The 18,194-nt window shown below is 42.3% G+C and overlaps 1 protein-coding gene across 1 annotated transcript in view; it reads left to right on the forward strand.

The window, feature by feature from the left end:
- Window positions 1-4,314: 4,314 nt before the first annotated feature.
- Window positions 4,315-18,194, forward strand: part of CHRNA7 (cholinergic receptor nicotinic alpha 7 subunit) — a gene marked incomplete at both ends in the record, with an annotated part of 130,057 nt that continues 116,177 nt past the window's right edge. Inside the window, 2 exons of the mRNA XM_079699708.1 lie at window positions 4,315-4,360; window positions 4,634-4,773. Of these exons, the coding sequence (XP_079555834.1) occupies window positions 4,315-4,360; window positions 4,634-4,773 (186 nt within the window). The remainder of the gene's footprint in view (window positions 4,361-4,633; window positions 4,774-18,194) is intronic.

Below are 18,194 nucleotides of genomic sequence, written 5' to 3' on the forward strand. Positions count from 1 at the left end.
TCTAAGTAATCTGCAGTTACTTCCTCCACTGAAGACTTGAACCCCTCAAAGTCATTCATCAGAGATGGAATCAACTTCTGTCAAATTTTTGTTAATGTTGATATTTTGACCTCTTCCCATGAATCACAAGTGTTCTTAATAGCATCTAGAATGGTGAATCCTTTCTAGAAGGTTTCAATTTACTCTGTCCAGATCCATCAGAGGAAGCATTATCTATGGTAGCTGCAGCCTTGCAAAATGTATTTCTTCAATAATGACATTAAAGTTGAAAGTACTCTTTGATTCATGGGCCACAGAATGAATGTTGTGTTAGCAGGCATGAAAACAACATTAATCTCACTGTCCACCTCCATCAGAGCTCTTGGGTGACTAGGTGCATTGTCAATGAGCAGTAACATTTTGAAAGGGACTTTTTTTTTTTTTTTCTGAGCAGTATGTCTCAACAGTGGGCTTAAAATATTCAGTAAACCATGTTGTAAACAGATGTGCTGTCATCCAGCCTTTGTTGTTTCACTGAGAGCATAGGAAGAGCAGATTTAGCATAATTCTTAGGGCCCCAGGATTTTCAGAATGGCAAATGGCATTGGCTTCAACTTCAAGTCACCAGCTGCATTAGCCCCTAACAAGACAGTCAGCCTGTCCTTTGAAGCTTGGAAGCCAGGCATTGAGTTCTCCTCTCTAGCTATGGAAGTCCTGGATGGCATCTTCTTCCAACAGAATGCTGTTTCATCTACATTGAAAATCTTTTGTATAGTGTAGCCACCTTCATTGATTATCTTAGCTAGATCTTCTGGATAACTTGCTGCAGCTTCTACATCAGCACTTGCTGCTTCACCTTGCACCTCTGTTATGGAGATGGCTTCTTTCCTTAAACCTCATGAACCAGCTTCTGCTAGCTTCAGACATTTCTTTTGCAGCTTCCTCATCTCTCTCAGCCTTCACAAAATTGAAGAGAGTTAGGGTCTTCCTCTGGATTAGACTTTGGCTTAAGGGAATGTTGTGGCTGGTTTTATATTCTATCCAGACCACGAAAATTTTCTCCATATCAATAAGAAGGCTGTTTCATGTTCTTATCATCCATGTGTTGACTGGAGTAGCACTTTCAATTTCCTTCAAGAACTTTTCTTTTGAATTCACAACTTGGTTAACTGTTTGGTGCAAGAGTTCTAGCTATTGGTCTGTCTTGGTTTTCAACATGTCTTCCTCACTATGCTTAATCATTTTTAGCGTTTGATTAAAATGAGATATGTACAATTCTTCCTTTCACTTGAGCACTTAGAGGCCACTGGAGGGTATTAATTGGTCTAATTTCAATACTGTTGTGTCTCGGTGAGTAGGGAGGCCCTAGGAGAGGGAGAGAGACAGGGGAACAGCCAGTCAGTGGAGCAGTCAGAACATAGAACCTTTACTGATTAAGTCTGCCATCTTATATGGGTGTGGTCTGTGGTGTCCCAGAACAACTATAATAGTAACGTCAAAGATCAGCCATAGATCACCATAAAGAACATAATTTTAATGAAACAGTTTGAAATATTATGAGAATTACCAAAATGTGACACAGAGGCATGAAGTGAGCAAATGCTATTGGAAAAATGACGTCAATAAACTTGCTCACTACAGAGTTGCTGCAAACCTTCAATTTGTAAAAAAACATCATATCTGTGAAGTGCAATAAAACGAGGTCTGCTTGTATAGCCAAACTCACAGACCTACTTATTGGCACAGCACAGACTGGAATTTATTTTCCACACTCACATTGGCTCTAAATTGTCAACTGAGTGAGTGGATTGTTCTTGTTGCTGCTCCAGGCACCTAGCAGAAAGAGGGCATAAACCAATACAGATGGTCCCCAATTTAAGATGGTTCAACCTATGATTTTTTGACATCATGATGCTGTGAAAACAATATGCATTCAGAAGAAACTGTACTTCAAAGTTGGCATTTTTATCTTTTCCCAAGCTAGCAATATGTGGTACCATACTCTCGTGATGCTGGGCAGCAACTGTGAGCACAGCCCCCAGTCAGCCACATGATCACGACAAGGATAAACAACTGATACCACCATTCTGTTTTTTACTTTCAGTACAGTGTCACAATAAGTTACATGAGATATTCAACACTTCATTATAAAGTGTTTTGTCTTAGATGATTTTGCCCAACTGTAGGCTGATGCACGGCTTCTAAGCACATTCAAGGTAGGCAAGGTTAAGCTTTGATGTTTGGTAGGTTAGGTTGTATTCAGTGCATTTTCGACTTAAAATATTTTCAACTTATGATGGGTTTATCAAGATGCAACCCCGTTGTAAGTCAAGGTAGATCTGTACTTACTGACCTGTTGTCCCACTGGAAAATGCTTTAATTTGAGGTTTCTGATATTATGGGGTACAAGGGAGGCAAGGAAGTAGTTACGCTTTCAGAAACGTGATCCCCATGACCATATGCACATATATGAAGTCCCTTGGCCTCTCTGGGCTCATATACCTCTAGGATGGAAGGCACGGCTTAAAGGTACCTTCAGGAAATGTGTAGGAGAGTGGGTGCTGCATTCATAGGACCAGTGGAGGTGGTGTGCCAGTGGGAATCTTCCAACTGATGCTTCTTATGTCTCCTCTATTCTGTTGTTGGGTTTTATTTTCCTTGTCTGACTCTCTTTTTGCCAGTGGCCAATACCGTGTAGTTCATTCCTTCACCATATGCCAGCTCTGTGTGTATCCAGACGGCCCCAGATGGTGTGGAACTCAGGAGCCAGATGAAGTGATGAGCATGCCTGTGTGCTCACCAGGAATCCCTACTCTGGTGTTCCCGTCTCCCTGCAAACCCCTCCTTTGAGGCAAGCCCAGGTCAGCAGTCACCTCTTCTATGAACCCTTCTCCAGAAAGAATGAATCCTTCCTTCTTCTAGGATCCTGTTGCAGTTATCAAAGCCTATACTGATTATTTATTTATATGTGCATCAGTTAACGGGTGTGAATTTGCTACAGGACACTTCATTGCAAGGCTGACATAATTCTTTGTTTTTCCATATCAAATAAGTGGCTTGGTCGCCCTTTACTGCTGCTGGGGTAAATTCAAGGGCAGTCACATTTTGGTAAGCCTTTCCCTAGTTTTTGGTGCCATCCAGGAATCCTGGGCCTTATGCACTTCAGAGATGTGGGCATTGCCTCTGCTGGTCCACAGCGATCCCAGATCCTGGTGGAGCTCAGATTCTCTGGGGCCTGAGGAAAGTGAGCTGCAGAACCCCCTAAGTGGGCACAGGGAACCCCTCTGCACTCAGCCTTCTGCAACATGCTTGCTGAGAGCAAAGGGGACAGTGTCTACACACCACTTTTGAAGGCCCTCGTCAGCATTCTCTCTCCCATCCTCTTACAGAACCATGACCCCTCCTCAATATCTAGGATGTAACTAAGCCCCTGACCCCTTCGACTGGTGTCTGCTCTGAGCTTCCTCTTGGCAATTAATTCTCTTGGCCTCAGAAAAAAAAAACAATGCCTAGATCACACCACCAAGTTTTGACTGTCCTTCTGACAAGCCGTGGGGAGTTAACTTTTCAACATTTTCAATCGCCTTTAAAAGAGAATGAGATATAAAGAGGATATACACTGGGAATTCCATGACACACTTTTGCAGAGTCTCCTCCCTGTAGAACGCCTCCCTGGCGGACTTCGCCTCTCCTCTTGGCGCCTCCAGAACCGGCTGAGAAGCAGGCTGGTGATGCCCAGCAAATGGATGCTGGAAGAACATCCACGACCGGCGGGAGGTAGGAGGGGCCTTTCTCAGGTCTGTCTCATCTCCTTGGAGGGAGTCGCGAACCTGTGGGAGCCCGGTTCCCGGGCGCTGCACCCAGCCCCGGCGGGGGGCAGGAAGGGCCCTGGAGAACCGGACCCAGGAGGGTCCCGGCCTTCTCCCATCGACCCGGCGCAGCTTCTGAGAGCATCAGCGAGCGGAGTGGGGACAAAGGACAGAAGGGACCGGCAGAGCCTGGCCTTGGACAGCCTCGGGAGCGCGGGGACCGCTTGGTGGAGACAGAGGCGGGGCGGGGGCGCACCTACCCGGGAGCGTTTGGTCTACTGTTCCCCACTGCGGCCGCCGAGCCGCCCGAGGGCCGGCGGGCGGGGGGTGGGCCCGAAGGGACGGGTGGGAGGGGCGCGGGTGGGCGGGGGCGGGGCTCGTCACGTGGAGAGACGAGCGGGGGTGGGCGGGGCGGGGGCGCGCGCTCGACTCTTTAAAGACGCGCGAGCCGAACCGTGAGAAGCGGCTCTGCGGCCGCAGGCGCAGGCCCGAGCCGACTTCCGAGACGCGCTGCTCCGGCCCCAAAATGCGCCGCTTACTGTGCCTGGTGCTGGCCGCGTCGCTCCTGCACGGTAAAGCCGCTGGTCTCCCCGCCCTCCACTCTTCGTCCGCGGGATCCCGGGCGCATCCCGGGTGGCTTGGGGCGCCCTGCGCCGGCCCCGGGTTTGGGGGTTCGCTCCCGCCGGGGGCGGCGGGGGTCGCTGTCGGCGGTGCCGCGGGAAGGCGAGCCCTGCGCGTCTGGGCTGCGCCGCTTGGGCGGCCGGGGGTGCGGGCAGGGGGCGCGGGGCGCATCCCCTCTGGCCTTCCCTGAGCAGCCCGCTCGGCTCTCCTCTCCTCTCCTGAAGTGTCCCTGCAAGGCGAGTTCCAGAGGAAGCTCTATAAGGACCTGGTCAAGAACTACAACCCCTTGGAGAGGCCCGTGGCCAACGACTCGCAGCCGCTCACCGTCTACTTTTCCCTGAGCCTTCTGCAGATCATGGACGTGGTGAGTCCCGGCCCGGCCCTGCCCGCCGCCGCGTGCCTCGGTTTCCCCGGTCGCCTGGGAGGAGCCTGGCGCGCGCCCCGGCCACCTGTGCGCGGGTACTTCAGACCCGCCTTGCCCTCGGTTTAGAAACTCAGGACGAAAGTATCTCCGTCCCGAGCCGGGAATCCTCAAGAACAGGTCCGAATGATCACGTATTAGTACCCCTTCTGGTATAAGTATTGGCATGCAGTCCGACATTTATAGTCAATTTAGACATTTCTAGGCTTTTCTGCTGCCCGTGGTATGCAACTTCTCTGGGTAGAGGCCTGGCCTTGGGCTTTAAAGCTGGTTCATATGTCCAGGCAAAGGGCCAACTCTGAGCATTTAGACCCCCTCCCCAATTCCAGTAATGGGCATTCTTTGCCTTCCTGGTGAGGGTAGTGTGGGTCGTCTTGCTTTGAGGATGAACAAAGCTCCGCCGCAGGGATACACTTGTCTGCTCCTTCAGGCAGCTGCTTTCAGCCCCACGGGCTTGTGCACTTCAATTGGCAGATCTGTGTAATACCTGGGTAAGTTTGTTCTTTCGCTCTTCTAGACTGCTTTGGATATTCAGTTTCCCATATTAAATATGGATATTGGATATTTAGTTGGCACATCCTCATACGATATAAATATTTTACAAAAGCGTTTAAGTCATTATAAATGGGTTTCAGTGTCTAGCCTGTACAAGGCATTCATTGGACTGTGCTCTGGAGAAGTGTACAGGTGTGACGCTGTTTCAGGGAGGGAAGAATGTGGTAGGAAGGGGGTGTGAGAATAGCTACAATAGGTAGAAAGTGCTAAGAGCCTCCAGAGGTGTGCAGATTAGAGGTGTAAAAAGACAGGTAAGATTTCATAGTCTTGCAAATAAAGAGTGCCCCGTTCTCTTACACTGATGTATGTTGCATCACTTAACCTAGTTAAATTGCTGTGATGAATGGCTTGCTTTCCCACATGACACCTGTGTTAAATGTGTACTTCCTTCTACAGATAGACCTATGCTTCAAAATATTGAATGTGTGTGCGATGACGTGGGCAGGTTATCACAGAGGAGAGCTGTAAAGGCAGACAAGTGCTGTCTCGTGGGTTACCAGGGCAAAAATTCCTGTTTTCAGAGCTTGGGCTGCAGGAAAGGGGAAAGGATGGAGATATGGGGTTAGGGGAAGAGGGCCTGAGAAAGCTGCCCTGGTGTTAAGCGGAGCCATGGTGGAGAAATGGAGTTACAGGGGCGTTGGAGCAGCACAGGCCTGCAGCATTTGGGGAGGCAAGTGCTTTATGGAGCAGCTTCTCTGTTACTTCAGAGAGCTCAGGATTTGTGCTTGGGACCTTTGGTAGGTTCTGGCTCTGCTCGTTTCTGGCTGGTTGTTCTGAGGAAAGTTTCTTAAACATCCTGAGTCTGTATTTTCCAGTTAATACATTGTTCTCACTGTGGATCTAGCCGGGAATGCATTTAACTTCCCAGCCCAGCAATTCTGTGAGCTCATGGAGTGGCCTTGAGCAAATTACTTTACCTTTCTAAGCCCTGTTTCCTCATGTGTAAAATGAGAATAATAATACCCACTTCACAGGGTTTTGAGAGGATTAAATAAGAGAAAGTGCTTGCCACACACTGGTGATTCACAGAAGGTTTGCTTGATCTTCATTATGTAGCTACTCAACTCAAAGGTTGGGATGTCAGTGCCTAGAAAGGTGTGGTCTCTTGCCCAAGGTCGCTCATTGGTTAGAGGCAGGGCTGTGTGGAACATCCACATTTGCCTTGCAAGTCCTTTGCATCTCCTGCCTCTTTTAGAATCTGTAACTTCTTTTGCAGGTAGAAGTCAGCTTAATTTATTTAAACTGCCTGAGTGTAACTGATTGAATGTAACTATCCTGAGATCCTGGGTGAAAAGGAAGTCTCTCCATTAGAAATAATGAAGTATGCAAACATTTGTATTCCAGCAGGACTCGGCTCTGTCTGGTTTTGAAGCAGAGCCAGGGCTTTCCAGCCAGACTCTCGGGGCCCTGGACAGAGATACAGTGACTCATAAGTGATCCATGTGGCAGAGCCCTAACTGTTGTCAGGTTCTCTTTACAAATTTTGTTCCAGGGGTCCTTTGCCCATTCTTACTGGGCTGTTCTAGAGAACATTTTTTCTCCCAAATCTTGTTATTGTTCCTCTTTCTGCCAGCAGAGATTTCCTGGCGGGAGTAATAGGGAAGATAATGTGTGATTCTACATATCTTATTTTCATGGAAGATCATTTACCTGTTTATCAACTTATTCCACACATACTTATTGAACCCTTCTTGTGGACTTTGCTAGATTCTGGGAGTTTATACATGGTTAAGGGATTATTTCTACTTCTAGAATTCACAGTCTATCTAGGGAGACTGACGTGTAAATCCAAGATTATATCATGTGTAATTGAACAGAAATGTCTGTAAAGTGGTACAGACACACATAGTAGGAAATATTTACTTCCAGCCAGGGTGGCTAGGAATTAGATTTCTAAAGGTGAGCAGAAGTTTGCCAGTTGGAGAAAATAAGAAAGGCTTTCCAGGTGAGACGAACAGGGTGAGGAAAGATGAGAGTGGGGTGAGAACAGCACACCCTCAACAAGGTGTGTTCTGTGGAACACTGGCTCCCAGTTGATCTTCGCTGCGGGTTTTGCTGAAAAACTTTTCAGAAACTTGAATGTGCTATGTGTATTGAGAATTTTTTAAAGGAGGGATATCATACTAACAAAACTACTAACTTTCTCTTAGGTACCCTTTTGTAATAATGATGTTCTAGAAACACACCTTGCAAGGATGGGGTTATCTTTTGGTGGGAGGGCTGAGGTGAGTTCATACCGTAGACAGAAGAGATATTGAACATGAGGTGTGTCGAGTGGCTCTGCAGAGTTTACATTTTGCCCTGGACCCTCGCCTGGGTATCTCCCAGTACATGAGGCGGAGGTGGTGGTGTGCCAGAGGATTTGTGAAGCTGCAAGACCAGCTTGCCATTGGATATTTTCCTAGAAATGGAAACAGTCCAAACCATTATATTTGTATTCAACACAACAAGTATAAATTATAGACTAGAATGAAAAAAATGTGCATAAATTTCTAAAGACAAAGCCTGTGTGTTTAGAGGGATAGTTTTACCTGCAGTGGCCTGCTCTAGCTATCCACCAGGCCCCCTTGGTGAGGCATGAGGTGAAGCATGGGAAGGGGTGGTGGATTTTTAATCAAGAGGAGGGATGTTACTAGATCTGTGTTTAGATCGAGGATGCTGAGGGCAGTGTATGTGTGGGACAGATTAAAGAGAAGAGAAAGTGTAGGCAAAGGATGAAGAGGTCGAAACTAGAATGGTCACTGTGTGAATGTGGAGACGTGGACAGATTCCAGAGACATTTTGGGTATACTATCTATGATATATAACCGTGTATGTGAACTTCATGTAGGTATATAGATAAATTTATGAAATGAAAGTACCTAAATGCATACTCTGACTTATGGTGATTATTAATTTACTTCATGGGCTTGTATCTGGGCTGGGAATGAGATAATACCTAAGAAATCATTTTGAAGTGATGCAAGTGTAAGGTTCTTAAACTACCAACAGTTTTCATAATATTTCTCCTTTATGCATGCCATTTAGTCATTTGCCTGTACACATATATCTGAAGGCCATTCCGAGTGTTGATTTGCATAAAATAAATGTGTACAGTTATGAAAGCATGGCCAGAAGGCAAGGTATTTAAAATGAATAATAGGAATCAACAGAAAAGTATACGGAAATGTATAATATATAATGATGCGTGGATGATTTTTGCTCTTTTGTACGTTTGGAATTGCAGATTCAACTTTTTAGAAGCTTTAGTCATAAGACAGCAGAACAAAGTGGTTGTGCATTTGGGGTTTGCTACTGCAGAGGGCAGGCATGGGTGTGGAGCCCAGTATCTGAGGGCTTGTGTGTTATCTGAAATCCCTTGGTGGCCACTGCTCTGGTTTGTCAGACTTATGATTTTATATTTACTTTTCACTATGTAAAAGGCTACAACTCTAACTTAATATTACCAAATATTTGCTGTAAAAATTGCACACCTTGAAGACAGTCTATGAGGAAAACCCAAGGTGCAATAATGTAATTATCCTAATAATGTTTTTATAAGTGATATTTTTTACAACTACAAATATGTGTTTTGTGCAAGAAATCAAATTAAACCAAAAAAGGACTGCAGGGGGGAAAATCACCCAAATCACCAACACTCAAGGCCTTCTGGTGCAGTTCAGGCTGTCTTTTCTCTGTGTTTTGGGATGTTTAGAGAAATATTTAAAAATTAAAATGGCATAACACCATTATGGTGCCTTAAACAATATTAACAGGCATTACTTTTAAAGTGACATAAATAGGCCAAGTAATAAACTGAGTTTTAAAACAAAATTGTGTTCTTTCCCCACTATTACGTAACTCTCACCATCGCTGCATATTCAATCCCTATTCCTATTTTTATTTTAGAAATCTCTTACAAAGTATGTATTGAAATGATTCATGATGTTACTTCTAAGCCTGGATGCTTTTAAATATTGTCCCAGATATTGTATGTGAAAAATCACAGAGCTAATTTGAAGATCTTGACACTACCTCCCTCCAGTTTTATGTTTGCTTCTGACCAACACCCAGGCTATAGGTACCAGCAAGCACAAATCACCTTAATCCAGTTAGTGATTGAGTAGAGGAGGACCTGGGCTTCCGTTCCTGTGAGGGCTGGTTAGTTTCTGAATTTTGCATATATGTTTTAGGGTGTGCAAATAGAGAATTCAGCAGGGTCTTCCTTCTATTCTGTGGATCCTGCACCCCTATTTGTCCTGCTAGCTGTTGAGTCTGCCAAGATCTGTTTAAACTTTTGGCATTGTAGGCGTTGCTTTAGAAATCATCACATGGTTCTGGAAAAATGGCCCCAGATCCTGTTATTTTCCTAAACTTCCCTCCCTTTTCTGGACCTTGGCCCTGCCGTTCGTCATTGCCCTGCTAGTTCTCTGGTGCCTTCATGCACATGGTCATTGCATTTTTCTAATGTAGCCCAGAGGGCTGGTGAGAACTACCTTGTTCATCATTGCTGGTAGCAGAACTGAAATTCTAAATTAAAACTTGTTTACAATGTACCTTTGTAATTGATCCAGATTTATTAAGGTAGAAATTGTATCCCTCTTAAACCTCTTTATGGCTCTGGAACATAAAGGTACAAAATTCTTTTAGCTTTATAGGCTGGGGATTATGGGCACTTTTAATAAAGGAAGCTTTCTTGTAAATGTTGCCTTTCAAGTCTACCCCTGAAGATATTCCCCAAAGGCTCAGTTCTCTCAGAGCTCCTGATTCATCCTTGACATGCTGTTAAAGGAAGAGAAGTGGTCTTGTCATGGAGAGATGCCAGTGAAAATCTCTGCTCCCTTATTGATTTATCAGGATTAGGTAGTGTTTTACTCCTTAGAGAAGACGAAAGTAATTTGGAACTTTCTGATTCCCATGCTCTTTATTTCAGTGATTTCCTTATTCCCACTCTATATTAGCTATAAACTGTTTTAGCAAAAAGAGCCCTCAAAGTAAAAACCAAAACCATTGTAAAAAAAGTTTGCATGTGCACATTTATTTGTATATAAACACACACACACACATACACACACACACACCTACCTATTACTCTTATCTCTCCTTTTTGAATATTTTTTTTGGGATATTACAAGATAAGACATCACATAGTATGCTTGTTAAGTTTCCAAGAGAAAAAGCTAGAAGTTATAGCAAAAGCCATGGAGTCATATCTTCCAGAGAGCCAAATAATTGACTGAAACTAACATGAAATTAAGTAAGGAATTGTTTAAAATCCTGCAGGGGAGGAGGCTGTGGGAGAGGCCTGGACACAGGGCTGACTCCATGCTCTGAGTCAGGTAGTCAGGTAGTAGAAGAAGGAGCTGACCCATCCCCCCTGCAGGTGGAGGTGGGCAGAAAGGGGGGAACGTTGTGGCTGCTGTGGTTAGTGAGTGCCACCTGTGAGATGACTCCCAGCGTGGGAAATTTTCTGGGATCACTGAGGGCAAATTGTCAGTAAAGATTGCTGTCTTGGGGTAAAAGAGGTGGTGTCTGAGCAAGAATAAACGTGTTTGTTTTATTTTGTGGAGAGAAGGCAAGTGGTCAGGTTGAGCTCCAGGTGTTTTGAAACTTTAGAATCGTAAAATGGTTTTCTGCTCTACTGCAGCCATCTTCAGAAGCTCACACATACAGTGTGTCATCTGGGGGGGCTCAGATTAAGCAAATTAAGCCGAGGCTGCTCACTGATTGATTAAACTCAAATTGATAACATTTACAATTGAAATCACTGGTCTGGAAACATTCATTTATTCAGTTTTTTCTTAAGATGTTTTATTGACATTTGCAGTAACCTTTAATATGCTGGCTAGCTCTTAGTCAGATTTCATTTTTGAAGTCATTTTCAACTTTGAATTGCAGTGTAGTATGTATCCACTGTGTAGCACAATATCAAAACCAACTTGGTGAATTATCACAGTGAACCCACGCAGGTAACCTCCACCCAAGACGGCTCTTCCCCCCTTTTTTCCCACTGGAAAACCATTAACATGAAGTCAAGTGCCAGGGTTTAGTTTTGCCCTTCTCCAGAACTTTATAAGTGGAATCACACAAGCACACAATATGTATTCTTTTGTTTTCTTTTACTCACGTTTATTTTTGTGAGAGTCACCCAAGTTCTTGCCTGTTGCTGCAGTTTATTCATTTTTATCAAGTGGATATAACATGATTTATTATTCTGTTGATGGAGATTTAAGTTGTTTCTAGCTTTTGTCTTATGAAGGACACTGCCATGAATATTCTAAATGCTCATGTCTTTTGACGCAGATGTATTTGTATTTCTGTCACGTATGTATATATATAGGAGGGGACTAGCCAGGCCATAGGATGCCATATCTTTAACTTTTCCAGATGAAGCCAAACCCTTTTCAAAATAATTACACCAATTAACGTTCTCACCAGCAGCGTGTGAAAAATTCTTCTTATTCTACATAATCACCCACACTTTGTATTTTAGTCTTTTAAATTTACCATTCTGGTGGGTGGAGAGTGATACTTCCTTGTGATTTTAATTAGCAGTTTCCTGATTACCAATAAAGTCGAGGACATTTTCATTTGTTAATTTTCCACTTGGATATCATCTTCTCTTACAAAGTGTTACTAAGTGTTTATTCATATCTCTTGCCTATTTTTGTGTGTGTTGTGTGTGTGTGTGGTTTTGTTTTTTCCTTATTGGGATTTGTATGAGTTTTTCTGTATTATGGACATGAGCCCTTCGTAAAATATTTTTGCAAGTACTTTCTTTGACTCTTTGGCTGATCTTTTCACCCTTCATGTTCTTTCCCTCTTTTGTAAACTTTTGATTGAAGTAGAATATGCTTACAGATAAATGGTATCTTTTGATGAACAGAAATTCTTAATTGCCTTATTTTGTAATTCGTTACTTCTATGTTTAGGGCTTATGTTATCTTTAGAAAGTCTGACCCTTCCTCAAGCTAATGAAGATACTTTCCTATATATTTGCTTTTAGAGGCTTTTTGTTGTTGTTGTTTTACCTTCACGTGGAAATCTCAACTGATTATTATTTTGTTTTTCAAGGATAATTTAAGGGTTGTTAGTGTAATGACTGCACAATTGGTGAACTTTCTCAAATTTAGACATTGTATTATCCACTGTGTCTGCCCCCAAATGGACATTTCAGTTATTTGGTGTGTGCATAATACGGAGAAAATGTAGGGGCTATGACATTTTTAATATGACACAAATGAACCTATCTACGAAACAGAAAGAGACCCACAGACATAGAAAACAGACTTGTGGTTGCCAAGGAGGGGGTAGGGGAGGGATGGATTGGGAGTTTGGGGTTAGCAGATGCAAAGTAGTAAAAATGAATAAAGCAGGGATTACAAACTATAGCCCACAGGTTAAAAATATGCCCACTGCCTGTTTTTGTAAATAAAGTCTTACTGGAAGACACACACAAATAAATGTCAGTAGGGCACACACAACGTTTTCAGAGCCAACAGTAAAGGATTTCTGAAAAGTCCTGGGCCCTCTCCACATTTCCCATTTCTGACCATTTCCCAAAGACCTTCAGCTGCCTCTGTTTCTGATTATGACTCCAATTTTAATACTCTGCTTATATTCCTCTTCCTGGATTGATCAACTTTACCCATTTTCTGTGAATTCCTGTTATGACAGATATAAACTTGGCTCATTCACAGTTCTCCCCACCTCCCCTCTTAACCTTTGTTCTCACTTCTTCCACTGCTCACTTTTGCACTTTCAGAAGGGCAAAACGGGTTAAGGGCATCAACAGGATGGTGACAGATGGAAATTAACCTTCTGGTGGTGAGCGTGCTGCAGTGTGTACAGAAGTCGAAATGTAACGTACACGTCAAACTTATATGATGTTATAAACCAATATTGTGATACCAATTATATGTGAAATCTAAAATACGACACAAACATATCTAGAAAGAGAAACAGACACGCAGACATAGAGAACAGACTTGTGGTTGCCAAGGGGAGGAGGGGTTGGCAGAGGGGTGGATTGGGAATTTGGGATTAGCAGATGCAAACTATTACATATAGAATGGATAAATAACAAGGTCCTACTGTATAGCACAGGGAGCTATATTCAATATCCTGTGATAAACCATAATGGAAAAGAATATGAAAAAGAATGTAATGTATAACTGAATCACTTTGTTGTATAGCAGAAACTAATACAACATTGCAAATCAACTATACTTCAATAAAATAAATTTAAAAAATTTACCTCAATAAAAAATGAAGAGTAATCTTAACTATATCTACAAACTAACTTGGTGAAAAAAAAAAAAGACAGTCTTAAAGCTTCTTGTTATTTCTGTCACCCGGAATTCAGTTTTCCTTTTCTGTAATCACTCTTGTTCTGTCCCTACTTCTCTCGAAGTCCTTCCATCTCCATGTTGGTAACATGTACATTCCATTCTTTAGCCATATTTAATTTCTTTGTAATTTAAAGTTGGCTTGATTCGACTTAAAAAGAAAAAAAAAAGCAGCCCTCACGATTCTGTGACAGTGTAAGCACTGATCTCTGCAAAACCATTTTTCTGAGCCCCTGTTTTCCTTCTGTGTGCGTTTAGTGCTGTGGCTTCCATGCCATTCAGTTGAGTGTTCCTGTTGTCAGCTGATCTGGGGTCAAGCTAAGATGCTCTCCCTTTTTATCTTCTTCACCAAACCTTATTGTACCTTCCTTTCCCGATGTCCTTGGTCACGCTGTCCGTCCTCCTTTTGCTGTTCCCTCTGTCCTTTGTACATTTGCCCCTCTTTCTCTGAGGATACCGCTTGGAGGGTTGTCCTTTCCTTCTTTATTTTTGTAGTTCATTTGTTTTAAACCAAACAATGTTATTTCTTCTAGGGTAGGGTTACTTTTCTGCCTTTCTTTTAATTTTGCTTATTTGTCTTTCTGTTTATTTTTACTGTTTGTTTGGCAAGACTTCCTAAAGTGCCTTCTGATTCTTAGTATTCTCTTCCTATTTTTAAATTAGGGAACAGAAACATTGGTAGAAGTGCTATATCAGATGGGGGCTGTTACATTTTTGAGGACCCTAAATGCTCAAGGACTGAATGCTTTGCTTCGAGGCACCTCTTTTTTTTTTTTTTTTTTAAATCTTTATTGGAGTATAATTGCTTCACATTACTGTGTTAGTTTCTCTTTTTGTGTTAGCTTCTTTGTTCCCTAATTCAGGGCTGTCCAATAGAAATGTAATATCAGCCCCAGATGTGATTTTAGATTTTCTGGTGGTCACATTTAAAAAGGAAAATGGTGCAGGGAACATTTTAATAAGTATCTTACTTAACCTAGTATTACTAAATTATTAAAGTTGCAACAGGTAGCAAACATAAAAAATGTTAATGAGATAGTTAGTGCTTTTAGGGGAGGGCACAGCTAAGCTGTGCAAATCCTGTGTGTTAGGCTCACAGCACTGGCCACACATCCAGGACTCAAGAGCCACGTTTTGGAGTGGCTACCATATTGTACTGTACAGCACTCACTGATCAGATCAGTTTGTTTGAGTTTTCACTCCTTGGAGTGAGGAGAAACCTGGTTGCTCATTATTGTCAGAAGGGAGTTGACAAAGCTTTCTCTGAATTCACCTGTTACAGCTCCACTCCATACTCCCTGCCCTCCTCCAGACTCAGGGCGCTTCTGAACTCTATGGGTTTCTACATGGCAGACCTGCTACCTCCATCCTGCAGCCCCCTCCCCAGTGTTCAGCACAGGGCTTCCTTCATCTGCTTTTGCAGTTACCAAACCTCCGTCTGTGTGTGTGCTCTCTTCTTGTAGTGTATTGAAATACCTTGTCTTTTTATGGCCCCATTCCCATTCTCTTTGTTTTGGGGAGTTTATACCTGGCGACTGAAAAAAATGCACAAGCTAAAAGTTGAGAGTTATGTTTTATTTGGTGGACAGAACTGAGGACTTAGGCCCGGGAGGCAGCCTCTCAGGTAGCTCGGAGTGACGTCTCTGAAGAGGGAAGGGAGGAGCCAGGGTATATGGGAGTTTTTGCAACAAAGACCAAGTGGTCAGAACATCAGAAGATTACTGTTAATTAAAGAAAACCAGACATCTCAAGTTAAGGAATTCAGCGCTTTTCTATGTATGGGAAGATGCAAGAGTATGGGCTCACTGAAATCATTCCTTTGATATGCACCTCAGCTCTCTGGGGCCAGTATCCTGTGCTTTCTCATCCTGAGTCCCCTCAGGGTGCATGTTTGGGGGTGGCTGCAGTGACCGACTGCTTGATGGCAGCCATCCTGTTTCCATCCCGAGTTCCCTCAGGGCTCACCACCCAGGGAGGCTGTGATATGATGGCTTGATAGCTGCAACATCCTCTGTTTCCTGATATGGCAGGCAACATTTTTTTCATTGACATACTGTTTCCCTTCTTTATTTTAATTTGAGTGGTCTTGGGGGGAAAGGGGAAATAGATTGGTATAAGCTGACATCTTAAGCTAGAAACTTAAAGGATACTCTTATCAGCAAATAAGCAAATGGGCAAAATATATGTCATTTTCTCTTTTTAATTAATTATTTGACTCACAAATCCATGTCAGTATTTCTGCAATATCATTTTGATATATATTTTTTAAATTTATGAGATATACATTTTAAAGTAATAACTAGAATTATGACTTATAACATTATACCAAAACATATAAGATTTTTGGAAATTTCATGTAATGTCTGAAACATTTATATTAACATATTTCCATACAAATTACCCAAGGAAAGTTTAGTATTAGTTTTTTTATTTGTTTGTTTTTTTATACTGCAGGTTCTTATTAGTCATCAGTTTTACACACATCAGTGTATAAATGTCAATCCCAATTGCCCAATTAAGCACACCACCATCCCCACCCCACCACGGTTTTCCCCCCTTGGTGTCCATATGTTTGTTCTCTACATGTGTGTCTCCACTTCCGCCCTGCAAAGCGGTTCATCTGTACCATTTTTCTAGGTTCCACATACATGCGTTAATATACGATATTTGTTTTTCTCTTTCTGACTTACTTCACTCTGTATGACAGTCTCTAGATCCATCCACATCTCAACAAATGACTCAGTTTCGTTCCTTTTTATGGCTGAGTAATATTCCATTGTATATATGTACCACATCTTCTTTATCTATTCGTCTGTTGATGGGCATTTAGGTTGCTTCCATGACCTCGCTATTGTAAATAGTGCTGCAGTGAAGGTAAGGGGGGAATGTGTCTTTTTGAATTACGGTTTTCTCTGGATATATGCCCAGTAGTGGGATTGGTGGATCATATGGTAATTCTATTTTTAGTTTTTTCAGGAACCTCCATACTGTTCTTCATAGTGGCTGTATCAATTTACATTCCCACCAACAGTGCAAGAGGGTTCCCTTTTCTCCACACCCTCTCCAGCATTTGTTGTTTGTACATTTTCTGATGATGACCATTCTAACTGGGGTGAGGTGATACCTCACTGTAGTTTTGATTTGCATTTCTCTATTGATTAGTGATGTTGAGCGGCTTTTCATGTGCTTCTTGGCCATCTGTATGTCTTCTTTGGAGAAATGTCTATTTAGGTCTTCTGCCCATTTTTGGATTGGGTTGTTTCTTTAATATTGGGCTGCATGAGCTGTTTATATATTTTGGAGGTTAATCCTTTGTCCGTTGATTCATTTGCAAATATTTTCTCCAATTCTGAGGGTTGTCTTTCCGTCTTGTTTATGGTTTCCTTTGCTGAGTAAAAGCTTTTAAGTTTCATTAGGTCCCATTTGTTTATTTTTTCTTTTTATTTCCATTACTCTAGGAGGTGGATCAAAAAAGATCTTGCTGTGATTTATGTCAAAGAGTGTTCTTCCTATGTTTTCCTCTAAGAGTTTTATAGTGTCCGGTCTTACATTTAGGTCTTTAATCCATTTTGAGTTTATTTTTGTGTATGGTGTTAGGGAGCGTTCTAATTTCATTCTTCTACACGTAGCTGTCCAGTTTTACCAGCACCACTTATTGGAGACTGTCTTTTCTCCATTGTATATCTTTGCCTCCTTTGTCATAGATTAGTTGACCATAGGTGCGTGGGTTTATCTCTGGGCTTTCTATCTTGTTCCATTGATCTATATTTCTGTTTTTGTGCCAGTACCATATTGTCTTGATTACTGTAGCTTTGTAGTATAGTCTGAAGTCAGGGAGTCTGATTCCTCCAGCTCAGTTTTTTTCCCTCAAGACTGCTTTGGCTATTTGGGGTCTTTTGTGTCTCCATACAAATTTTAAGGTGATTTGTTGTAGTTTAGTAAAAAAATGCCATTGGTAATTTGATAGGGATTGCATTGAATCTGTAGATTGCTTTGGGTAGTATAGTCATTTTCACAATATTGATTCTTCCAATCCAAGAACATGGTATATCTCTCCATCTGTTTGTATCATCTTTAATTTCTTTCATCAGTGTCTTATAGTTTTCTGCATACAGGTCTTTTGTCACCCTAGGTAGGTTTATTCCTAGGTATTTTATTCTTTTTGTTGCAGTGGTAAATGGGAGTGTTCCCTTAATTTCTCTTTCAGATTTTTCATCATTAATGTATAGGAATGTAAGAGATTTCAGTGCAGTAATTTTGTATCCTGCAACTTTACCAAATTCATTGATTAGCTCTAGTAGTTTTCTGGTGGCATCTTTAGGATTCTCTATGTATAGTACCATGTCATCTGCAAACAGTGACAGTTTTAATTCTTCTTTTCCGATTTGTATTCTTTTATTTCTTTATCTTCTTTGATTGATGTGGCTAGGACTTCCAAAACTATGTTGAATAGTAGTGGTGAGAGTGCACATCCTTGTCTTG

The sequence above is a fragment of the Hyperoodon ampullatus genome (genome assembly GCF_949752795.1).
Source record: "Hyperoodon ampullatus genome assembly, chromosome: 3".
In the NCBI taxonomy this organism is placed as follows: domain Eukaryota; kingdom Metazoa; phylum Chordata; class Mammalia; order Artiodactyla; family Ziphiidae; genus Hyperoodon; species Hyperoodon ampullatus.